At 36.7% G+C, this 26,978-nt stretch overlaps 1 protein-coding gene across 14 annotated transcripts in view; it reads right to left on the bottom strand.

The window, feature by feature from the left end:
- The window catches only part of LOC141460413 (protein couch potato-like), a 650,649-nt gene that overhangs the window by 112,200 nt on the left and 511,471 nt on the right, over positions 1–26,978 (bottom strand). For 11 of the 14 annotated variants that reach the window (XR_012461990.1, XR_012461988.1, XR_012461991.1 and 8 more), the window contains one exon: positions 688–726. The exons of the other annotated variants lie outside the window; for them this stretch is intronic. Coding sequence is in view for 7 of the 11 variants with exons in the window: in XM_074140384.1 (XP_073996485.1) it covers positions 688–726 (39 nt within the window). In the remaining 4 variants the exon portion in view is untranslated. The remainder of the gene's footprint in view (positions 1–687; positions 727–26,978) is intronic. 14 annotated transcript variants of the gene reach the window in all.

The following is a 26,978-nucleotide window of genomic DNA, read 5'->3' as shown; positions in this document are numbered from 1 at the left end:
TTTTTTAAGGGTTTCTTTTACTCGCGAAATTCCATCAATACATCGCTTGCAAAGCACTGGAAGTGCGTGCCTCCAGATAGTGTTCTCGATCAAAGAGGATATTCAGATATTGATTTGGCTGAAGGAGACACCGCTCCATGTCCTTTACTAATTTTGCTGTAAGAGCGAAATGTCCTCCAACTTGGACATTGCCTTGTCTCCAAAAACTTTGGGGCCTTTTTTGTGAGCAGTTTGCTGGCGTTTCCGGTTGTGAGAAACACCTGAGAAGTAGGGCTTTAGGATAAGAAGAACATTCTAATATTCTCGGACAGCCCAGGCTGAGCTAGCAGCTTGCAAAAAAAATCTTCATTTTACGGAAATAGAGGGAGAGGATCCCTAGACAGTTTAGCCTTATCTAGCCATGCAGGCTCTTAGGCAAAGACTTTAGAATGTTTGCGGAAGGCTGAAAGTTTCACTGCCCTGAAAATGACTGAAGGCCCTCCGGAAGTAGTAAAAGGAAAAACAAAAAATAATGACTGAAATTGAAAACAATTCCTCATCCCTCTCGGGTGAATCATTCAGTCACAAAATAAAAAATAATTGAGTTTTTTCAGCTCGAATTTCATGAGTTTTCGTTAAAAGTAACAAATAAAAGAAAACTTCAAAAAAATGAATTAAAAATATGTAAATATAAATTCAGAACTTTACCGAATTATCTCCTGTAGAGCAGCCAACTCCGTTACTCACCTGGAAAACAGAAATATGATATTAGTGTTTGGAGGTCTACCTCTGGAGATGCATGAAAATGGAATGAACTAAACCATTTCTCTCTGTTAACGATGTAGCTGACAAGTAGTGATCCAATAAATACACAAGGAAAAGATACACGGACAACAACAACAACAACAACAAAAAAGTGATATCAGGCAAGCAGACAGGTGGGAATGCAGGAAGTATAAGGAGGTAATGACCAGAAATAGAAAGAAGAACGAGGAGACGGGAGTAATAATATGTAACTGATGCTCGTGTTACCACTGATGATGGCGATATATCAAAATGTCGAAGTGTTTATGATTGATGAACAAGAACAGTTGGGCTAGCCCAGGTTTCCATTGTGGGGCATCACACGCCCCATTAGAGGTTACCCCTTTTCTCACTCTGGCATGTTCTGCATCTTGCCCTCTTACTTTCATCCTCTTCCGGCGTTTCCTGTTCTTGTCATATTATTGTCTCGCTCACAATCCATTATTCCTTTAATGATTCCAAATAATTGATACATCACATACATAGATCATGTGCCAACATCCGGAACGCCAGTGTTCTTCAACAACCACTGTCCTCTCAATTATAAATTTACACAATGCCAGCTCCGCAACATTTCATCACTTGCGTCCTCATTATCATCATAAACATTTGGGTATAATCATCAATGAAAGGAAATTAAATAATTCAAGGTTTGTAAACGATTCATTTGCGTCATCTGGAGATGAAATAATGTATAACAGCATCTTCTTAAGCATCCTTCCGCAGGAGAGCTAAGTATAAATGCCCAAAATAAAAAAAAAACTGCTTTTAAATGGACCAGAAATCGCTGCAATAATAAATGGAGGCAATATTAAGTGAGTATCAAAAACTGGGTACTTTAGGGCAACAGATTTCATTTAAAAATTGCACCTCACGGGAGGTGTATAAAAAACATTTCCACCAGTTGCGAAAAAATCCTGGATTCTTTAACGTCCAAGAAAATGAATTGGACATCTTTGTCCAGAACTTGAAAAATGGACTCGAAACTTGCGTTGAATGGTTCTGCCAATTGGGAAGAGTAAAACGGAGACGGTTTACACTAAATGACGTGACTGTACAAATGAAGTAGCAGGATTAAGTTTTAAAACTTAATAAAACGGATAAGTCCAGAGTGGAATGGAAAAAAAAATTGTAGAAGAGGCCATTGCCTAGATGTAGGCCTAATTATAGAGGTTCAGTTAATATGGATTACAAAAAGCCAGATTCTGAATGTGGAATTAGTGAATTTATATTTATTTTTTTATTTATATTTATTGAGGAATTGATAGCGACCTTTTTTATTTATTAGTTCCAACCACTCTCCGGTTCTGCAGAAAAGTGCACTTTACCTCAGAGTTAAGAGTAGGGAAAATACTGCTTAGCGACATGAATTTACTTTCAGCTTGTTTATTGATATCAGAAGTTCCAACTGAAATTATCGAGTTGTATTCTTACATTCTGTAAGACTGTTTAGCCTAATTTGTATTTTTTCATTTCTATAGAAATACATCAATAACATTCACCTGTTGGGACAGACCAAACTCTACTCTATCCAAAGCTCTTCTGGGCTCACAAAAACTACCACCCAAAGAGAAATGCCAGCAAATAAAAACAAGCAAGGACCAATCTTGATCCGGACTTGAGCCTCCTAAGATCCAATTGTTGTCCGAGAAAAATTAATCCATAATCTCGAGCGAAAAACCAGTAAAAATCTGTTCCAACCAAATATCCTTGATCTAATCTTCGCACATACCCCCAAATAATCCGTCATAAGATAAATGAATGTTTCCTTCTCTATTACACGAACTGTTCAAAAATGTCGTCCGGTATGAGCTCAAATCTAACTCCGTAATGCTCAGCAAGAGAACTAATCAATAATCTGGGAATGAAATCAAAATTATTTCACTACCAGCACTTGTCTGGATGCCTAATCTTCATTTTAGACGGCTGAAAACCCACCGAAGCACCCCCAAAACTGTCTATGAGTGTCTGAGCGCAGTAAAACCGTCCATTCTTGGAAGCTAGGACCTATATCCAGGAATTCACCAACAGCAGCTACGGCAACAATAAAGGGTCTGCAGAGACTCGCCAAATTTCGGTCAACCAATCCACCTCCTTCATAAGAAGATTTTTGGGCAGGAATAAAAATAAACTGAACTCGTAACAAACTTAGGTTATTATGAAAACAATAGCAATGAACGGGAACTAGCCGTAGTGAAAACCAGATCCAATTAAATGTTATGAAGTGTGATAGTTCACCTGGGTGGAAGTACCAGGTTATGTGGTGTTCATTTCATAAGTTTTTAGGTTGTTCGTTCGAACGGTCAAACCAGCACATAGTTCCGTTGCTCATTTCTCTTTGTTCTCTCCTCTCTCGCTGGTTTTACTCACAGCCTCTTTCTCTGGTCTAAAGGAAACTGAGCTAGAGTGAAAGAAAAAGTCGAGGTAAATTGGTTATTTCACATCTAACTTCCAGGCCAAGTTGTTGGTTACTTCAGACAGGTAGAGTAAGTAGTACTTGAAGACCCGGTTACAGAGAAAGGGAAGGAGTTGAAGAATCAAGACTTGGAGAGATAAGAGTATATATAGGCCATTTTCCTTTATAAGTTGGGAAAATGATTTATTGATTCTTTCCCCGCCGTTACTCATTCTCTTATTGGTTGGTTAGTGTGTGTGTGTTTGTTGTATAAAAGATACAGAAAGGATGAGAGTAAAAGAGAGAGCGTATAACTGTACGAGCAAGGAATGAGAAAAACCTAAATATTAAAGGTCTAGAAGCTTCAGGTGATGTGAGTCTACAGAAGGGATACAGGGAATATATATATATAAAAGGAGCTGGAACAGGGCAAGGAAATAACTGAAAGGTAGGGGGGTAGGGGGTGAGTGAAAGTATGGAGAATGAGGGACCAGGAGGTCATCAAGAATTAACACGTCTACCTTCGACCCGCAGGAGTTCCAGCAGAAAAATCCTCTCCCTCTCATCCTCGGAATACAATCACACAACTACAAAGACTTCTTCATGATCAAGACGTACTAACACATAGACAATTTTGCACCTTCCTTCCGCTTGACCACCTAACCCCCTGCGCCATAACAACTGAATTTCTTCTTCACTTTAAGATAGCTAGGACCAAAACTGTGTGTTACTAGCAATAGTGAAATTGAATTAAATATAAGTCCACCAGCAAGTATTCCAGGACAAAAAAAGTTAGTAGCTAACTCAGGCTAAGGAATAGGTACAGGGAAATAAAAGGATATAAAGGATACAAAAAAGAAGGCGAAAGAAAACATAAAAGGGTTTCCTCCCGATGAAAAAATATTTTTAAAAAAGAGAAACATCTTCCCTAATTTCACTGCTTTTAAAAAATAGAAACCCTTAATACAGCAATAAGCAATTGAGTTTAACTAATGCTTTTCAAGACGGGAAAACTAAAAATAAAGATGCAAAAAATTTTCAACTACAGGAAAAACCCTTGTAAAATATTAAAACTTAAATGTTTTATTTATAGTCTTAGGGGGAAAGCATTCTCTTGAAAGGCTTGCTATCTCAGGCTATTCTGAGAAAATTTTACAGTTTTTTTTCCTTTTTTGCTAAAACTAATGTAAGTGCAGTAAAAGATCGTTAGTTGTGCATAATCAACAGGGTGTGCATCCTGCAGCGAGATTATTAGATGCATTTAGTAAAAAAAGAATTAAGAGTTTCTACAGTAATTAATCGGATTTACCACATAATTAAAAGCTCCTATTACCGTCAAGCCACGGAGGAGCATATCAAGAGTTATATGAGGAGGTGGAGGCCGATCCTATTTTGGGCCTGCCTTCGGATTCTAAGACTCCCGAATATAACTTCGACAAGCCTTTCAAAGTCTGTATCGGAGACCGGGAAGCTTGGAGATGTGGACGACTAGTTGTGGGAGATTCTCGATGTGGTACACTGATGGCTCCAAGACGGAGGAGGGTATGGGAGCGGGAGTATACGGGGTGAAGCCGAAATGTGGGTTTTCAGTTAGCCTAGGGAAACTAGCTACAGTTTTTCAGGCTGAGCTAGCTGCAATTAGGTTCTGTGCTACCGAGATTAACGGGCGAGGAATTATTGATTCTAAGGTCGTAATTTTCCCGGATAGTCAGGCTGCTCTACGAGCTATTGGTTCCTACCAGGTCAACTCAAGGTTGGTTTGGGACTGTCTGGGTGCCCTGAATGAAGTTAGTGACCATAATAAGGTATTTCTGGTGTGGATACCTGGTCATTCAGGTCATAAGGGAATCGAAGCAGCAGATTTATTGGCCCCGGGAAGGCTCTGCGGGTCACTTCGTTGGCCTGGAGTCCTGTTTTGGGGTTCCGAAGTGTGTGAAGACTGCGGCCATTAACTTATGAATGCAGAGTAGGTCTCAAGAGTGGTAGCTTGCCACCACTGGCCAGAGACAGGCGAACGAGTTCATTAAAGACTATTCGCCGAGGCTGACTACAGAATTAATCCGTCAAGGCCGTGGGGCTATAAGGATGATTGTAGGCCTATTAACTGGCCACTGCAGGCTCAGGAAACACATGCATCGCATGGGCCTCGCAGATGATAGCCTCTGTAGGTTCTGTCAGGAAGAGGAGGAAACGGCACTGCACACTGCTGTGTCAGTGTGGGGGCTCGTATGGCTAAGGATGTTACTTCTCGGGGAGGAAAAACCAAGGCCTGTGAGCTTAACCCAAGAGCCGCTCTCCAGCATCAAGAGTCTGATTAAAAGGACAGGTCTGGAGGGTGAGCTTTAGAGTGAGGGGAGCCACAATAGATCCAAAGGGGTCGCAGTCGCCTTGAGGGGACCCTGAGGTCGCCCTAGTCCAGGGGTCGGCAACCCGCGGCTCGTGAGCCGCATGCGGCTCTTTTATCCAAATTTTGTGGCTCCTCAACCTGTCCGAAATAAATTGTATATTTTAATTTCATTGAAACAAGTGAAAATTTTCATTTATTACAGTAAAGATATTTTTTCAAAAAGAATTTTAAATGAGATTTGGTTTGAAATTGAATAGAATTATATTAAAATACAGTACGTAATTATATAGGACTGCCGCCATTTTCATTCAAACACAGGTTTAGTTATTATTTATTTGTTAATTTACTTTGCAATGTGTAAAATTAAATATATAAACCATTTAAATGTTATTGAATATCATAAAATAACAAATTGTGAATACAAATGATCTACAGAGTATTTTACACTAGCATCCTTGCGGCTCTTGGTAAGATTTATTAAAATTATTTAAGGAGAAATGGCTCTCTACTTAAAATAGGTTGCCGACCCCTGCCCTAGTCTAATCTATCTATCTACCACATAATTGAGTCCAAATCCTTCTAAAACAGTAGCAAGAGATACTTACCGGTAGGTAAATATTGCAAGTAATTAGTTATTATATTTAAATTTTACCCTACTGTACCGTAATTCTCCGTAATGAAGTAAAACACATGAGAATTTTATAAAGAAGCCTTCAAAAATACTGATCTTTATCAAACTGATAGGAAATTATCACTGTATAACATTCTTTTGAAATGTTTTTCAATTCAAAATGGAAAAGATCAAAAACATCACCAAAAAGTTTTAATCACTAAGTAACGCTAATTTAGTTCAACCTTTGAAAACTTCATATAATGAAGTATTTTAGCCTAACTTTACACAAAAGATTTGAGAGTGTATTACAAAACTTAGAAACAGTAAAGTTAAAAGGAATTGAATACTCACTGTCAACAATATTTTCTCATGAGTAGTATTTATGAGAAATTGTATAATTATGAAAATATTTTGCTTGATTGCCAGCTATTTTCTCTTGACTTTGAAAGATACACTTGTTTTGAATAGCAGTAGCATAAAATATAATAGAATCTCTCTAGACGAAATCTAGAATACGTACTGTTTTTAAAGAAAATATCTTAATGAACTGTGATACGATTAAGTTGATTCCTTAAAATGGCTTTGATAAAGATTTAAATATATTAGACTGAAATTAACTGTGCATTATGAAATATTTATACATTTTTGATTCAATTGAAGTTGAGAAAACTTGACAGAAAACTGGCAAAAAATTAATATAATCAAGTAAATTCACGTGCTAAACAGAAACCGGATCACAATCATGAGTTCTAGGTTTGCAAGAAATTATTTGTTATAATAAATAATAGAACAAATGAAGAGTTTGTTTCGTTTGTTAAGAAAGGCAATGTTTCCAACACTTTAGACCAGGGGTCCCCAAACTACGGCCCCCTGAGGACATTTATCCGGCCCTCGCCGCACTTCCGGAAGGGGCATCTTTTTATTTGAGGTCAGTGAGAGGAGCACTATACGTGGCGGTGCTGCGTCGCTCATGTACAGTACTACTTCCGATGACGCGGGACGCACGCGTCACAGCTCCGAAAACAGTGTGGAGTAACAGTCAGAAGTAGGAAGAAAGGCTAAGCACTATAACTAAACCGGACATTGGACCATCTCATTAGCCAAAAGCAGTTCCATAATTCCCACAGAAATACTGGGCAGTTTGGTGATTTAAATTTAACTTGTTCTTTATTTTAAATATTTTATTTGTTCCCGTTTTGTTTTTTTTCTTTTACTTTAAAATATTTTTTTTTATAGTCCGGCCTTTCATCGGTCTGAGGGACAGTGAAAAGGCCTGAGGCCCCTGTGTAAAAAGTTTGGGGACCTCTGCTTTAGACGAACAAGCAACCAAACTTACATGTGATAAACCAGACTGAATATCTTTGCAGACAATATTGATGAACTAGACTAGTAAGGAAAGCCCTTACGAGTCAAAACAATAAGCTGTAGCAGGAACAAAATCGACTAAGAAATTAGTCACTGCAAGCAACCACTTTAGTCATTGATAAATCTATGCTAGTGACTTGCTCCGCAAAGTGCTCAATAAGTTGATGCAACTTTTTTTTCTTGTAATCAATTCCCTCTTCTTTAGAATAATTTTTGTACGAGTGACTAAAAGTTTACGTCAATGCTTATTAAGCCATCAAAACTTTTCAAAATATATCAAGGATTGGTATTCTTGAAGTGTTCTGATGTGGGAATCAAGACTGATGGCAAAATGAGCCAATATGGGAAGGATATTGACTGCTTAAACCGCATTTGCCTAATTAAGGGTTAAATAAGCCTTTTGAGATAAAAGACACAGATTATTGTTTCTATAACTCTACTTGGACCCTGATTAGCATGGGAAATGAAGAAGGTCTTCCTCTTGAAGAAGGCAAGGGGAGCTTCAAGATGGTCACTGAGAACTATTAATGAGTAAAACCAGAATAAAAATTAAAGTTGTAAAACCTCTGTAAACAAAAAAAAAAAACAGTTATCTCATGTAATCGATACCATTATTGACTAACGATTATATCGATTGTGACTTAAAATAAATACAAAGGAGGAAACTGTGCCAATTATAAAGCAGCGTAGATAAATTATATTTATTATTATCATCTTCAAATGTTTATTTCCTGTTCAATTGGGATGATGTGGTTGTAGAATGGTGCGGTAAAGTAAATACAAAGAGTTAACTCGATAAAGGAAACGGTTGCCCTAGAATCTACACCAGTAACACACGAAACGGTACTGTGTAAACCGAATGGTTAGTTAGTTTCTCTAGAGCAACTAACTTAAGAGCTGTCTATAGCATGAAATTGGTTCTAACTTAAGATAAATATATAGATTAGTGTCTTAATATGATTACGGCTTTTATATTAAGTTGGGGAAATTTACTTTTTTTTTTTTAATTTATAAATTCTACGATCAACAAATCGATAAAAACTTAAATTTACAGAAATCTATCAATGTGGCTGCTAATTCTAAGTCAGTCCGAAGTTAAAATTTAGTAATCCATTTTCTTTAATACAAAATTAATTTTTTGTTGTAATTAGTCTATTGTATCTGCCCCATTGTAATTACCAAAATTCCCGTGTAAGTCCCGCTATATCTGTATATTTATACCTGCTACTCCATTTCTGGCTCTTAGTTTCTGTAACTCAACCAACCCGCATAGCAACGTATGTTTCAATATTTATAAAGTATTTATTGTATATTACTGTTGTATTAATGATTTTTACTGATTTTCTATGTTACTGAATCTGTAAATTGTTTTGTATTTGTAATATCCAGGCCCTGAAGAGGACAATACATTTGTCGAAAGGTTGGCAAAAAGACGAGTTGCTTTATTTGACCAATTCCTCGTCAATCTTCAATCCTGAGTTTAACAATTTACGATCACGAAACCTATATATTCATTATCCATTTTCTCTTTTTATGGACAAAGCACTTAAAATATTGGGCAGTTTTTTTTTTTTTATAATTCTGTTTATAATATAAATTCAAATAAATTTACAGTCAGGGAAGGGATTAGCTATGCGGTTAGCATTCTAGACTCCCACGCGGAGGTCCCGGGTTCGAATCCAGCTGCTGACCCTTAGATTTTCTCTTCCTAGGAGCTTCTTACAGCTCACTGTCCGCTGTGATGGACAGCGTTGTCTGTAACGAGAGAACACTGTCCGGAGGCCGGCAGTGCACTGAAAAAAGCTCCGGGCGCCAATAACCTTAGATGTTGACGCGCCTTAAATCATTAAATAAAAAAAATTACTGTTATCATTCAGCGATTGCTACTGAAAAGTTGAATTATGGCAACGATTTACAATTAGAGCGTTGGAGTTAATCAAAATGGCTTCTGAAATAAATTATTTATTATTCAATGGCCACAAAATTTTTAGCCTTTTAATGGTGTTAATCTTTATTATTTGTGGAAATTTATTATAAATATGTACAAAAAAGCGACTGAACTTAGTGCTTTGACACTTTTTTTTTTGCGTTTATTTTTGCTACAATCAGCGCGTTGGCGCTATAAAGTAACAGTGATAACAGTAACAACAAATAACAAAAGAATACGAGTGGAGAAGTTACCTAGCGGTAACACTCCAAAATAGGCTATCAGTCGCTCTCTTCACTTGAGAGGAGATCACGAGGCCACTGTCTCCTAAGGCGTCTTGTCGGGTTGTCAGGAAGAGTTCTAGAAGAAAGATTTTGAGCTAGAAGATTTATATGAGATTGCAGGTTGAAGTGGAGTTTTCTGTATCTTGTTTTAGCAACTTCTGTGACAAAAGGAATGTTAAGGTCAGTGTGTATAGTCAGGTTGGAGACATAAAAAGGAGCGTGTATAATAGTTCGAAGAATTTTAGATTGTAGAGATTGAATTCTTTGGAGATTGGAGCGTTTGGTTGAACCCCACAGCTCTATTCCAGACGCCCAGAATGGTTTCAAAATAGATGTATAAATCAGTCTTTTGCTGTCGAGAGAGAGTTTTGATCTGTCGTCTAAGAGTCTTTTAAGTAGTCGATAGCGTCTGTTTAGTTCTGTTCTTTTAAGTCTAGTGTGAGGGTTCCAAGAAAGTCTTCGGTCTAAGTAAAGTCCAAGGCTTTGACACTTAAATTTAAGATATTTCAAAAAATAGAGTTAATCAGTTCAAATGTGCAGTGACGGCTCAATTTATAATCAAAAAATAACAGAATATTCTTAATTATCTCATAATCATTTTTGGATTCAAGAAATTGAAAAATTTGGGCCGTTTAAATTTATGAAGAAGATTATTTCTTTTGGCTGCAATTAAATCGAAAGCACTACGCAACTAGAGATGGACAAAAACCTCCAAATTTCTCCCTCGCGGCATTTTAGGCTGTAAAAAATAATAATTCCTACCTAATTCACCAGCTGCTCCTAAACCACACATACCTTCTTCCGGCCATGTCTGTACAGTTTTCTATTCCATTTCCAGCACTGTAGCTGCTCTGCTATCAAGGGTGATTAAGGTTCATTAATGGAAAAGGTTTTTGCTGGAGAAAGTTATGAAGGTTATTAGTACCGATTTATAGCAGAGTGAGGATTTGGAAAATATTTTAAGCCTAGGGATGGATGTAGTAGGGGGCAGAAGGCAATGCCTGGTTACTCAGGGCTAGGAGGTGGTAACAGAAGGTTTGCTGTAACTACTGCACAGTATTTTAATATCTTTTCCTAAAGGGCTAAAAAAGAAGGCCTGCGTGGGGTAACCCGCAAACATTCTACCCAAGGCTTAGGCTATTGAATATGGTTGTAATTACTGTAGGAAACGGAGATAAATATTTTTAAACCTGATTATTAATAATGGTTACTTTAAAAGTGAAAATTTATTACCCCATAAATTTAATTATACTTTAGAGCGGTTAGTTGTAATTTTTATGACCCCCTTATTATTTTTTAATTTCACTTAATATTTTGAAACCATCTTAAATAATTTAAAAAATTTTTTAGCAAAGAGATTAGTTCGTTAGTTAATGACCAGGAATTCTGCGGCATTCTTAAGATCCGTGCGGTGCTTAGAGATTCTCTATTTCGAGGAGCCTCAGTTACAGCATACGTACTGTCCCGGTAATGGAAGATAGAAAGACATGTATCTTCTTCTACTGCCATAAGCGAAACCATTGCGTCACGTTCAGAACTTCCAAATTCAGTTTGAAAAATGCTTGGCTAATGTTTTATTTTAAAGAATTTTACTAATTTACATATTATTTGTTAAATTATTAGAATCATATACGAGAGTGAACCAGTAAGTAATGTCCATAGGCCTACTGTCTGTAGTACATCTAAAGTGGAGTTCAATGATGTATTGACCAACTTCATATTTTCCACTGTTCTTGAGTGACGGCACTTTTACAACATTACTTCTTTTGCTATAAAAATGTTATTACTCATAAAGTTTTAGTCTGAATTCGATTCTGATGACAGGGTTAGAAAGACAGATAAATTTTCTAAAAATTGATACCATTTTGAAGCATAAGTTATTCTCCAAACAGCCTCAATCTTCCTCCTGGATACTGAAAAAATAAAAGTAACTGAAATTTTTGAAGAAAACTCATTAGGCCCTTATGTGATCATTATCAGACCCTAGGTGCTGGCACTTTTTATAAAAGTTTCCTTGTTTAATGGGCTTTCAAACGGTATATCATTTTCCAGGATTCCTTTTATCTTCGTATAAGAAATTACGTTTGTTTTACAAGAAAACGTGTTCACGAGCGCTCAACAATGCTAGTTATCAAGTTGCTTAATTCATTGAAAACTCTTTTAGATGGACCAGTAGTCAATTTTAAAGTAGGCTGTCTTAAAATAAGGAAGCCGAACGTTACAAATTGCACTTTAAACATTTACTTCTGACCTCTCTGAAATATTTGAGAGAATGTTAGGAATTATTTTAAACAAAAAAGTTGGCCAATAAGTCATTGAACTCCACTTTAGATGTACTACACACAGTAGGCCTATGGACAATACTTACTGGTTCACCCTGTATATAATGTACTTTAACAATAATTATTTTAAAGAGAGAAGGGATTAGCTATGCTGTTAGCGTATTGGATTCCCACGCGGAGGTCCCAGGTCCGAATCCAGCTGCTGACACTTAGATTTTCTCTTCCTAAGAGCTTCTTACAGTTCATTGTCCGGTGATGGACAGTGTTGTCTGTTACAAGAGAACACTGTCCGGAGGCCGGAAATGCACTGAAAAAAGCTCAGGGCGCCAATAACCACAGATGTTGACGCGCCTTAAATCATAAATGAATAAAAATTATTTTAAAGTGCAAGTGTACTAAGTATAATTCAGTGCTTAAATTCACGTGCCCCGCATTTGGAATACAACTTCCAACTTTACAATTCTGAAACAGTAAGTTTGCACTGAACGCACGGAACCCTCAACAAGCACTAAGTTCATTAAATTTTATTTATTATGATTCGTCAACATTTCGGATAACACAAATGCACATCAAGTTATTGGTTTGTGTCCGCGTACATCATCAGAGAGGTAACTTTAATCAATTTGGTGTAGAGATTCTAGAGACTTCGACTACACTTATGTTCACATCTCGAACTACACTTGCTGTACTACTCTCTTTTGAAGTTTGAAACCGGTCAGGGATACAATATGATGGAAACAACTCAAAGATGTTATCCAGCATTGCGGACCTAGATTAGATTATCTGAGTGGGACCTGTGCCCCACGGCATTGCAGCCAAAAGAGGCTAATTGTGCCCTTCTCTTTGGAGCTAGTAAACGAAACCTCCCCTACTAAAGAGATGGAGGACTTTCCCTACTAGTTCTTTATGCGCTACTATCTCCTTTGGTCTGAAAGATCCTAAGGTTTCATAGCGCAATCACACGATTGCAAGTGAGAGGCCGTTTCCTCCTCATCCTGACACAATCTGTACAATAAGCCCCTCCTTGTACAGATGACTATGCCCTATGTGCAGTTCTGTGTAAATGTATTGGGGGTGCAACAGTATATATTGCTCATGTTCATGTTGTTAGGCTGGGATACCCGCAGGGGCGCCAAGTACCCTGAAGAAGTGGTTAATCCACTTCCCCCTTCGGGGATTGCGGACCTAACAATATTCACAGTTTTGTTTTTTAAAAAAAAAAAATTATTTAAAGAAATGTACATTTTAGAATACCATTACGTCTTGTTGGCGAGCAAATTAGTAAGTTCCAATTTTGACAGTGCAATGTGTTTGCTATGTATAAGGTAGAAGTGGTGGGGGAAGAGAGAAAGATGGAGGCAGGTTCGTAAGGAGAGCAGGTGTTTTCCAAGTTGCGGTAAGTTCACACTGCATTGCGATACGCCAAATGTTCTCCCATCTACTATTCTGAAGTTAACTACCCTTTTTCTTTCTTTCTTTACGACCCCCACTTTTCACTAGCGTCATCACAAAAAAAGGCTTTCTTTCTGCGTCAAGCTTTTCTTACTGACGTTTACACATCATAACACATATATACGTATGTACAGAAGAAACAACAGTACCTGCAGCAACTGAACAGATTTATCATTTATAACTAGCAAACGCCGCTATAAGACTGTGCAATTCTTCAACGTATACACTAAGTGTGCAGACTTCTTTGAATATATATTTTTTTCTTTTTAAATTCATCTTTTTATTTTAAAAGATTTTGCAGAAAATTAAGATCCTTGCAACAAATTCTAGTAAGAAATACGCTTTTTCCCCAAAAATCTAAAGAAATAGAAAAATCTATAATGGATAATTCAATTAAAGTCAATTAAACTGACCAAACAACTCATCGACACTCCTATATTTTTAGATATTTACAGAGCATTTAAAAGTAAAAGCATGAAATGCTTGCTGCGGATCCTGGCGATTGATACAGGGATTAGTAAAAGAAATTGGGTAAAATGGTCTACCAGTATTCGAAGTGAAGAGCATTGATGTCGATGACTGCTTTTGCTTTCGCCATCCTAGACAATAAAATACGGAATGTGTAATTAAATAAGGATAGTAAAACAGGAAATAGGCATGGAGTGATTGTTTCAGCAATTGCTGAAGGTTGTTCAATTGTTGAACTATTGTCTCGCTGAATTGGTAATTCGTAATGATTATTGATGAGTCCTACGGCGACTAAGTACAGTTCTTTAGAAGTAGGAAGAACGGTTCGGTAGGAAGACATGGTGTCCCTTTTTGGTGTCTCTTACAAATTTAACTATTTCTCACAGTGGTAAGAAGTGTTCTACTACTAAAACACAGAAAAAAAAAACAAAAAATCCATAATTCTAAATTTTGTGGTATAATATAAAAGTAAAGTAATCGCCTATTTTTTCAGGCGGTGCTTAAAGTCCAACTAACAATTAGGTATCATACGCGAGATTCGAACTGCGGATCTCCCACTTACAAAGCCACACTCATGACCACTAGACCAAACATCCGACCTTGGTATAATATTACAGTTATAAACAAGGATTTGCCCTATATTTTAAAGAAAATTTGGGAATTTTAACTTTTATAGAAAAAGAGAGAAAAAAAAAATGGTCAAAGTTGGATGTTTTTCAACGTTACACTTTTTCGGTGCACTTTTTGACGATCAACCCTTAGGCCTTGGTCACACAGAAAGCGGTCTGTCGCGGCGGGCAACGATCTCCGACCGGTCTAGTTGTATTACACAATGCTGCATCATCTCTGTCAAACAGAACGCGGTCTACCGCTGCGGCGACAAGCGAACTGGTAGTACAAAATTACAGATTTCAACTTGACCTCCTTGCCACCTAGTAAAGATTCCAATGTTAAGAAACTTTATTACTCATATTTTATTTCATTCTCGCGACATACGAACATACTAGAAGAACCTATCTTCAAGTGACTCCAGTTCGATACATAAGCGGTGGTATTCCCCCAATTGTTCTCTCTTCTTATTAATTTCATGCACCCAACTTCGTCTTTTCTTCTTTTTGCTTTGCAAAGCTAATAGCAGAATGAGTTGTTCTTCGACTGAACTCATACTCAATATATAAAAATTAAAACAAAGAACAAGAGAAGAAAGCTACCAAACTGGACCGCTCTAACTGTGTGACGTCCTCATATCGCAGACCGCCGCGACTGACCGCTTTCTGTCTGCCATAGGCCTTATACAAACTGTCCAACCGGACAGAATGATAACTAAAGTAATTTACTTTTCATCTAAAATATTGTCTAATCAGTACTAAACTAAATTGTCACAAAATTGGAATTATAAATGCAGCACAATTTCAATTAATAACTGAAATTGAACTCAGTAATAACAGAATTCTGTACAACTGATTTCGAATACAAATGTTTATCTTTTCTTGCGCATTGTCAATAAAACTGTAAAAGTGATTTTAAGTATTTACTTTGAACAGTACAGATGCTGCCTTCGAAAAGTTCAACTCTATTGATTCATACACATTTTTTATGCCAATTCTCTAAAAGCGTCTTGCCTTCTAGTTCTTCTTCCAAGCCATTTCTATCTCACATTTCTTTCTTCTTATCCATTATAGAAGTACATTCCACGCTCCTACATTGGCCAAATAAGAAATAAGCTAATACTCCCTCTTACTGTTATCTTCTTTTTTTTACTTTTTGGGATCTCATTCTATCACTCTCGCTTTATGCCAATATTTCTGGAGAATATGTTTCTTTTCTTTCAATGCAGACGCTACTTCTTATTTTTCACTTCTCATATTATTATTTTCTCTTCTTTTCTTTAAGGAGTTGCTTTTTGTATCTGAATCTGGGCCAAAGTACTCAATTAAACCTGCATTTTCCTAATCTAAACCCTCCTTCAGGATTGGTTCGCCTTCTTTTCATTTTTTTAATGTTTCTCGTCCTTTGATGCTACAATATCTCCTCTCATTCTCCCTTCTCCGTTTTTTATATGAACTAACCCTATTTAGGCATGTTCAGGTAACATGAAAGCCGATACGCTCTCAAGAAAGAAAGCAGAAACCCCTTTTTATGTACTACCCTCTTCTAGAATATAAGATTTTATTTTATTTTTTCTAATTTATTTGCTATTCACAATCTACAAAAATAATAAAATGTAATAAGTGATTATGATAAAAGGAGACACCATGACCTGGATCAGCTTGAGGAGAGAAGCTGCCCACCGGCAACACTCTCGCTGGAGTTCCTTGCATTAATGAAGCTGGTCACGAGACCAACAACGTTTCAATGGTCGTGGAGGACGATCAGGAATCGTGCTGAGGCAAGGTTTTGAACAAGAGGATTGGTACAGAATAGAAGAGAGTCAAAGAATGAATATAAGGATAAATCACGAAAATGAAGGACATACGCAGGCTATAAAAGTTTGTAACAATTTTCAAGGAAATGGCCTATAGAAGTTGAACAGAGTCCTGCAATTACATTTCCACAAGAAAGTAAATCAGAGAGTACACAATTCAACAAACTATGCCCGGTAATATGTGATGTTTAAGAGAAGACTCTATATTTAGCAACCTGGGTAATTTACCTGGGCTTAGGAAGTTGGACATAGTTTCTATTGCAGTATTCTAGAAATACAGGCTCAGAAAGAGTGTTGTAAATTTAGCTCTATATCTCCAAAGATACTTAACATAAAGAGAATCTATTTGAGATTAAAATTTCAACAAAACTGAAGATTCCCAAAAAGCTAAACAATAATAAAGCTGCAGGAAGTAGCTGGCCAAGTATTGTAGGTCCAGAATGTCAAAAAAACGATTTCCGCAAGAAGAAATAACGAACTATTTTATTTTAAGTCTAATTTACAGAGCAAAAAACTAGACCTAAAAGAACAGAACTAAACAGACGCTATCGACTACTAAAAGACTCTTAGACGATAGATCAAAACTCTCTCTGGACAACAAAAGACTGATTTATACTTCTATTTTGAAACCCATATGGGCGTATGGAATAGAGCTGTGGGGTTCAACCAAACGCTCCAATCTCCAAAGGATTCAATCTCTTCAATCTAAAATACTTCGAACTATTGTAAACGCTCCATTTTATGTCTCCAACCTGACTATACACACTGACCTTAACATTCCTTTTGTCACCCAAGCCGCTGAAAACACGATACAGAAAACTCCACTTCATCCTGCAATCTCAAATCAATCCTCTAGCTCAAAAGCTTTCTTCTAGAACTCTTCCTGATAACCCGGATAAGACGTCTTAAAAGACAGTGGCCTCGTGATCTCCTCTCAAGTGAAGAGAGTGACTAACCATATAATGTTTTGGAGTGGATAACTTCTCCACTCGTTACCTTATCATTTATTACTCTATTGTATCATTGTTACTTATAGCGCTAACGCGCTGATTGTAGCACAATAAACGCAAAAAAAAAGAAAAAGAAAATCAGAACAGAGTTAAATTACAGATATAAACTTTTAAAAAAAATACTAGGCCAAAGGTTCGAAACTCATACTACGTAGCAACAGCTGTACTACTCACTACTAGCTCCTATATGTAGGTACATACAGAACAGAACTATGCAGGACAGCCTAACATTTGGACTTTCATCGCATCCAATCCCTTCAACCCAAAATCTAAGACACCCTAGTCAATGCTCCTTTCTACTTCTCTAAACCATACTATCCACAATGCTCTTAAAATTCCTTTGGTCTCTACAGTTCCCCAAAGCCCCTTATCCTGAAATTCCATACCTAGTTATCCTAGTTACACGACTGCAAGCCCTCTTAATCTTCACCCTCCCAACTAATCCTTCACGACAATTGAAACATCGGTAGCCTCGCGACCAACTGTAAATGTAGCATCGCCTGTTTAATGCGGCAGTCGTCAACCTTCTGCTGTCGCTGGATGGCCGCCATTTAAGCCAGTCATGTCACAGAATGCTTGTTGGCTTTTAGCCTATCAGCACACTCATTTAAGGACTATCCGTTTTACTAGTTGCATTTATTTCTGTGCAGTCGTAAAAATCTCAATTAAGGTTACCAAAAAAAAAAAATCTTAATTAGAGAATGTATAATTAAATAAGAATAGTCAAGCAGGAAATAGTTGTAGCGTAATTGTTCCAGATGATTGTTGAGTTGTTGAACTACTGGCGCTTAATTGATGATTCGTAATGATTATATTGATGAGTCTGACTGCGACAAAGTAAATTTCTTTACAAGCAGAGGGAAAACAGCAAACTGGGTCCCTTTATTAATTTCTCACAAACGTAAGTATTACTCACTGTGGTAAGAACTGTTCTATCACTAAACCATAGAATAATAAAAAATCCATAAATCGAAATTTTGTGGTATAATAAAACTAAAGTCATTTACTTTCGATCTAAAATATTGTCTAATTAAGTACTAAACTCAACTTTACTAATTAAAGTTAATGCAGTTTTTAGTTGAAGAAATAATGAGAAAACTTCTATTTTATTAAACTTATTAAAATTTAAAATTATTCAATTAGTTGTTATTAAGACCCGAATTCCAGCTGCTGCAGTAAAATCTCATTTAAAGATTTTTTTTTTATTGCTTTTTCTAAATTAAACAATCTGTAAATTTGATGTTTCCATTAAAAGTTTTAAAATAATGAACTAATTAAATATTCTAGGATAATTTTATGAAGTAAACAGAGGGTAGAAAAGGAGAAGATACAAAATATAATATAAAAAAAAAGGTAAAAAATGGTTTTAAGAAGGTTATGGAGAGACGAAGTAAACGTTTTATTAAATAAATTCAAAGGGCAAGAAAGGATACATAAAAAAAAGAACTAGAGAAGGGTGAAGGTGGGTATTAAAGCAAGAGGGGATAAAATCAACTCTCTCTTTCTACGCCCTCTGCTGGCAGTGGTTTACTGCTATAAAAGAAATCCTACTTTAAGTTAGGACCTGGGAACGGAGAAATATATTGTCAGCCAGGAATAAAGATAAAAATAAGGTGTGGTATAAAAATAGAGAAGGTGGTGGATGGCCAAGAAGTCCCCGCAGAAGTCCTTGTCTCATTAGGGTAAGCCTCATTATGTTACTTTGACCAGTAACTTTTACTGCTAGTTATTTACTCTTATCTACCAGTTAGTACAATTTTATTGCCCCTCATTACTGAAGGTGGGATAGACATAATGCCAAGGCAAGGACTTACTTTCCCTGCTGAGCTGGGGATGCATGGAGAAGGTAAAAAAAAAAGGTTTAAACACGAATAAGTTTCACAACCTTAAAATTAGTCGTATCCTTGGATATTCCTCAATTTAGGGTGTTAACATGGCTTTACAAGTAACTTAATCCCTTGAGATCCGAATTCCTAATCATCCCTAATTAAAACTATTGCAAATAAATTTTTAAAAAAGTAAAGAAAAGTGCCCTTCAGGAGTTGTAGAAACGAAAGGGCTTGAAAACTGCATTGTTTAATGCAGTTAAACTATGCAGTAAACGTCTCGAGAGGGGGAATAACATCAATTAAAGAAGCTTTACGCCACCATGATTGCATCCTCTAATTCGACAGAGAATCTTCGAATGAAGTAATAGGTACCCTCTTGTGGGTTCCTAATCCCAAAAAAAAAAGTAACCTTCTGAACCAGGAGTCTCAAACTGTTGACCCGCGGGAGATTGAGGCAATACCGTATAGTACACCAATTCCTTATTTAACCCTTTAACAACTGAAGACCGAGTTTACAAGTGGCCCAGGGCATTTCCTGCGGGCGCCTAGAGGTTTGTACATACGCGCCTAACTCAGTTTCAGCGACGTTTGGAAGCCATTTGTTCCGCCACTCTCAGTGGAATTCCAGAATGATTCGGTTTTAAAAGACGAAGTAGGAATTCTCAAAATATATTCTTATTTAGGTTAGAAATATCCAAAAATGGTTGCTGTAAAAATTTTATGTTATTTTTGGAGTACGTCCTTGTGTGAGCAACTATTTCCGTCTATGAACTTAAATAAAACGGCATTCAGTTCAAGATTGACTGGATAAACATCTATCTGCGCCTTAAGGAAGATTATCTGTTCTCAGCCTCTGAATCCACATATTGGAAAACTAGGCAAAATTTGTAAACATGTTGTGGCCCGCGTGAATCTTGCTGTTGCGCCAAGTGGCCCAAGTGATTTAATTGAGTTTGACACCCCAGTTCTAAACCAATTAACCTTCTAAACTTTATCTACTAATCCAGGTAAATGCCTTACGATAGATCTATCTCATCCAACACAATCTCTTATTGGGTTCAAATTGGAACAAAGAGTAGAATAAAGCAAAATTTTTAAATGATACTTGCATGTTCTTTGAAAAAGTAAATTAAAATTGGTCTTAAGACCTCGTTGATCTACCGATGGACTATAAATCTGGTTTGGATAAAGAGCAGAGTTGATCTAAATCTAATATAGACGCATTAAACATCTTTTTTGGGCCCCTCTAACATCAATTTCGGAAAATAAAGTGGATAAAAAATAGTACCTAATTTTTTAGAGATTTAAAATACTTATATGATTAAAACATAATTTCAATGAAGGAACTTCTAAGATGCCCATTTTAGTGAGGGACTGAATAATGAACACTAGCTTTAATATCAGCCTGTGGCGCAGGATACCAGACAGTTCTCTTGTCAAAGTCTTCTAGGTTCATTGTCATATAGCCACATCCTCCTATTCGAAAACTATACTTGCCTAGGCTCGCCCAAAAATGGCCTCTAACTAAATCTTACACCAAATCCTACTTTGTTTTCGTTTATCCTCAGATGTATATAGCCGACATCTATTCCTTTGTCTGTTCCTCCATAACCAAAGAAGTAAATGCTTCATGAAAAGATTCTTGGACGTGCGATAAATGTTGATGAAAAACGATGAGTAATAGAACATGCTGGGAATGGTGTGCGATGAACGGAAGAGAAGAATGTAGTAGATTCAGTAGTTAATGTTTAGTTAAGTTGGTAGTACTGTAAACGAAATTAAATAGACGTGCCGTGAATTCCTCCAGCGTTTTGTTCAAAACAATGGTACTTAGGGAAAGAGAACAACAACAACGAATTCAGTCGGGGGAAAATAGTACGTCGGGTCTGTATTAGAGCAACACTACCAAACGATGGTCTCTCCATTGTGAATGTCTGATTGCAATATAGCTCGCACTATAGCCGGCCAAACTATGGCAATACGTACAAATGGTGTCTATAATGGTGGAAAACAACACCATGGCCTGTAGATACATGTAAATTGTTCAGATCCCACCAACTTGAAACGCCCTATCGGCGACAAAAGCAGGACCCCAAAATGGGGAACATAGTTCATTAAACTAGCCTAAATTAAATTTACTAACAGTGCACTAGTTTTCAATGCGTTCCTAATTCAATTGAAAATAACCTTCCTCAATTATCATTTGTAATTAACGTAGATATAAGAACTTCTTAATAAGACAATTTTTCTAAGCAATTTTAAAATCAACTTCTACCATTTAATAATACTCTTAGATCGATCTGTGAATAGGTTACAAATCTATGTACGTATTAACTACAGTTTGCTTAATGTTCTGTAATAAGTGCGTGTAGTAGGTCTTGGCGAATTAAAAAAAAAAAAAAAAAAAAAACGAGAAAAGTTGTTATAAGTTGTAAAATAACTTGTGGCACCAATTAAAAAGTTAGTAACTAAAACTAACACGATAAACAACTAACAATCACTTCACGCTTATGAAGACCACATTCACTGTAAGAGCAGATTGTTCTCTAAATATACATATAAAGTTGCTAATGTAAGCTGTTATGTTTAAATTGTAGTTAGACCCACTAATCTGGATTCTAGTTCTAACCTAGATTGGAACCAAATTTGGGTTAGTCCTGAGCATCAAAATTGGTCCATAATCAATCCCCCTAAAAAACATGTATTTTTTCAAATGCACCTTCATCCGATGGTTCAAAAATCAGAAATGCAATTCAAAAGTCATCTTAAAATTGTTTGGCAAGCCCAGCTTATATCTTTTGGTAATTATTGTAGGGTGTGCTAGTTGATCAGGGGTAGCAGGTTAGAAGATTGAAGGACATAGCCTTTTCAAAGCACAAAAAATAGTGAGACGTATACGATTTTATAAGGCGCCACGGTAGCCGAGAGGTTAGAGGCGAAACTAATATATATTGTGGTACTGGGTTCGATTCCCGGTCTTAGGCCTTGGATTTTATTTAATGGTTAATAAAAGAAATTTACAGTAAAGTATGTTTGCTAGTCACCTCCGTCCACGACACCTAATTGGAAGTTGGACGTTAAGCCCCGCCTGAAGTATTATTTGTTAAGAGGGTAAACTGTAGGACGACTAAAGTAGATTTATTATGCCCAAATGGCCTTAATTGTTGCAAGAATTTACCGTTCTATTTGAGTTATCGTTTAATAGCCCTTAATTTACACAATAATGCATGTTTGGACATCGATAAAAGTCAAATTATTCCAAGTAGAACAAGACTGTGTACTTTTATTTAAAAAATAAATAAATGAAAAACTGAACAGCTCAAGTTATCTTACTTTACGACCGTATTTAATACGTAGTAATATATACATTTATGTGCGCTCTATTAGCAGGAATTAAAGGTTAACGACACCTCTCTGGCAGGGAAGCTGCAAAAGATGGTGGCCGATAAAACCAGGAAATAAGGCTAGGAATACGATCATACTGGTATCAATAGCTTACCAATTTATCGTATAAAAAAGCTTCTATCTTCCTTTTTCTTACCCGTTTTTTGACGCTAGCAATTTGCGTAAAGCCTTTAAAGATGCGCAGCAAAGGCAAGTGAAGGGAGCGAATAGAGAGGGGAAAGAATAATAAAAGAGGTTCAGTGAATGGAAGAAGACTGCCGACAAAGTATGGAAGAAAGAGGAACGTAAAATTTTCCACAAGGGTTATCTTCTTCTTTTTTTCTTTTACAGAGGGAAGAAGACTGAGTTTTAGACGGAAAGGCGGTGGTGAACAGTCTCCTATATGTAGACGAAGAGCTTAAACTGTTTCCAACCACCCCACACGGGTTGTGTCTAAAGACCTACTGATATCCCTACAGCTCTTGCCAACATACTGACAAACATTCAAACTAAGTCTGCAGGCTCCAGGAACGTGAATGTGGGCAATCTTACTAGCCGCGCTTAGAATCTGGCATCAGGATCAGAATTTTACGAACAAGCTTCTCATTTATCTAATAGGAATCGTAGAAGAATCGTGATTTAATTTCAATTTATGATTGTGCATTTCGCTCCAGTTCATTCAACTTAAAACATGACTGTTTTCACACGAAGGAACAAAATTTAAGTAATATGAAAAAAAAATTAGGTACATCTTACAATTTGTTGCAGAAAAACAATTCAGGTTAACTATTTGTGCTGCGCCTCCTTTACAGTGTTCTAAATCGGAGAATGACCTCCACCTATCAGGTTAGATTAGGTTCTACGTATCTTGGCCATATAGCCTACGGACCATGACGGTCTATAGTTGCACCCACTCATTACAGGGCTCATGACTTAGAAGTCTGGAGATACTGGAATGCTGGAAAGAATGAAGGCTTTCCCTCCGATATTTACCCTCCGAAGAGTCTAGATTAATGGGCGGGATGGGACCTATGCCCTACGGCACCGCAGCCACAAGAGGCTTATTGTGCCTTCCCTCTAAGACTAGTAGATGAAACCTCCACTTCTAAGAAGGTTGAGGGCTTTCCCTACCTTCTGCGCTATAATCGCCTTTGGCTTCAAAATTCCAAAGACATCGTAGCGCAGTCTCTCGATAGCAACGCAATCGAATAGCAGGTGAGAGGCCGTTTCTTCCTCTTCCTGGCACAATCTGCACAGCGGTTCCGAGCTAATAAGCCCTATCTTGTGCAGGTGCTTCCTGAACCTGCCGTGCCCTGTGAATAGGCCTGTGACAAGAGTAATCTGATTTCTCCCAAGCCCAGAGTCTCTTTGGTTCTTTCCGGAGAGTCTAACTTGATATAATACGTATACAGAGCCGTTATCACTCCTTCCTGCCAAAATCTGCACAGTCTAACCTCAGCCTGGCCCATGCGATACAGGGTGTTTCTTCAATCTACAATGGTCCTTGTAGAGGTCTATGGCTAATCAGCCATTACTGGAGAGTAATGCCACACTAAGTTCAGGTGAGTAGCTGCTGTTAACCTTTTTCTACTCACCAACCATCACTCGTGCGACTTATCCTATCCACTCTTTGAAAAGACATGCCACCAAAAAAACAAAAAAGTTCGGATCCTGGAACCAAGTCACTACTAACTCAAAGAAATTATCCTGGCTTTTCAACTGAATTCTAAACTATTTCTCACCAGACTTCGCAGGACTCAATGACCTGTAAGACCACCTGGAAGTCGGAGAAAATGAAAACCATATAATTACTTAATCGAAGTCTTATAATTGGTGGCCAGGATGCTGTTATGTCTTTGGAATGAGAATTGAAATGAAACAAATGAAATATTTAAGAATTTCCTAGAACAGCCATAGATTCGTGAAGACTAAATTTAACGGAGTACTCACAGGATATACGAAATGAGACAAGCCTACTAACTAATTAGAGCTGAAATCAATTTATGATCTAAAGCGTCAAGCTTTTTGACTAATATAAAGGTCCACTTTTCCTTGTAATCGCAACTTACAGGAACTCAATTTGTGGGTGAATTACGCATACAGTAAGGACTGTGCTAGTACTGAGATAGCCAACAACGACTTAAAGAATCTTCCGACTTCTGAAGAGTTGCGCATGTCCACAATGCCTTCACCAGTGTATGTTTCCTTTCTAAACACCTATTGTTATAATAACCTCATAAAATCAAAATTGCATTCGATTAAATTAGAGGATTATTCGATAATAAATAATAATTTTTCAGTCTCATCAATTAAAGAACGGTTGAACGCATTTCAGAAGAGTTTTTATCAAATCATCAGCACAGAAGATGCTGAAAAGAGGTTACAAACCTTAAAAAAAAACAGTTATTGCATTAAACCAATGCCTAGGAATACCGATAAATATTGAAATAATCCGATGAAGAAACTATCAAGGCGGTTAAAAGAAGTAACATGATTGGTCAAAAGAGTCGCCAAAAATTCTCGATCATCCAATAAAAAAAGAAGTTGATTCTAAGATCTTCTCCTAGATGACAAGTTACCAACCAACATTCTTATTTTCTCTGACTTGTGAAACCTTCTTTTTTTGATGCAGTTCATAATTTTTAATACCAAAATTACCCAAACTGCACTCTGCCCTGCATTAAATATGCTAAAAATTATCATTGAAGAAATGACCAATCGGCTTAAATAAAAGCGTTGACATTTTTCTTTCGCTTTTAACAAACTTACAGGTTACAGATTTTAGTAAAAAAATATGGTCGGATTTTAGAAAGCACAAAAAAGGAAACTCAAATTTCATGAAAAGGAAAAGAAAAATTACAAACACTAAAAATTACTGGGGCAAAAAAAGAGGGAAGAAAATATAAATTCTAAATAAATAAATGATAAAAAAAAGATAATTCTTAAGAAAAGGAAAAACCTCTTTTTTAAAAAAAGGAAAAGTAAGAAGAGGAAAGAAGAAACAGATCCGCTTTATATATCAAGTCACCTGAAGGAGATCTTTCATAAAAAAGTTATTATGAAGGTCTTGGTAAAAAAAAAGGGCGGAAAAGTTTGAATGTGAATAAAGAAAGCGAAGGAAGAAGTGGTATGAGGAGTTAATATTTATGAATGAGCCAAACGAGTGTTTTCCAAGCGAAGCTCGTTTCTAAGAGACGCGGCAGCAACGCACTGGAAAACTCTTCACGAAAGAATTTTAAAAGGTAAACCAGAGGAGTGGTTAAAAAAAGAAAGTCAGCCCATATTTTGAGGCAGACTGAATGGTCTGTCCCATCATTATCTTCAAAGGATGAACTTGCAAATCCTAGGATGCTGGGGACAAAAGGCAAACAGGTAACTCTTATTCCACTGAATGAGCCTTTCTTGCATAATGCATTCGCTATTGATTAAATTCTCTTTGACAATTTTGTAATTTTAATTTATTTTCTACTTTTCTAATCCAATTCATTCAATTAGACTCAGCATCTGACTACAAAGTGCTATTAATTTTGAATTGAATACAAAATTCTAAGTAGTTCCGGTCTATACTTTTTTCTTTCAGGGCACCTGCTGAAGATGGTTCCAATTTAACAAGTAATTGGAGTCAGTGCTGCCAACTCAGCAAATAACTTCATGCAGCAATTCTGTAATATGCTTCAGCAATCTAAGAATAGAATGCATCCAGCCAAAGATGTTTTACGTTTGGTACTTGTAAGAAAATAACGCAATATATGTTGTTTATTTCGAAGTAAAGCCATTTTGAACATTCCGATTTGTTCGTTCAAAATATTTTTCATGAAATATCAAATCTGAGATGCTTCCTTAGGATATGTTAGACGTTTCTAAACCTTAACACATTGCCGACCACTCCCCGTTTTGTAAAATGTCAGTGGACGACCGATTGGGGAAATCTCACCGTTTGACAATGCAATGCAATGGAGTACTGAATACATGGTTTTAATTATATGCAGGCCTATGATATATAGCGGCATTTATTCAAACTAATGAGAAAATATAGTTCCAGCTGTCGCGACTAAGTTGTATGAACATGAATAACAAAACAATACAAAAAAGCTATAAGTGAAAAAATAGATACCAATGCCTAAGGGTACGTTCACAACGGAGCTGTGAGCATAGATGTTAGCGGAGATGATAGCAGTGATGCATCAGCGCTTATAGAATAACCTAGTACATTCTTATGTGAGCGTGCACAACGAAGCTTCGACTAGTGACTCATACGCGCTGCTATAAACGAGCATAGATGATAGAATTGAATTTTTCATTTTTCTGCTAGCTGAACTCCAGTATCGGAGCTTCAAAATGGACGTAGAAAAATTATTTAGTGCTGTCTTTACTCATTATTTTTGGTTATTATTTTATTATTTACTTTTAAACA

This window comes from Rhodnius prolixus, unplaced genomic scaffold, assembly GCF_049639745.1.
Source record: "Rhodnius prolixus isolate KJV_2025 unplaced genomic scaffold, Rpr scaffold_6, whole genome shotgun sequence".
In the NCBI taxonomy this organism is placed as follows: Eukaryota; Metazoa; Arthropoda; class Insecta; order Hemiptera; family Reduviidae; genus Rhodnius; species Rhodnius prolixus.
This window is presented reverse-complemented; position numbering and strand designations above follow the sequence as displayed.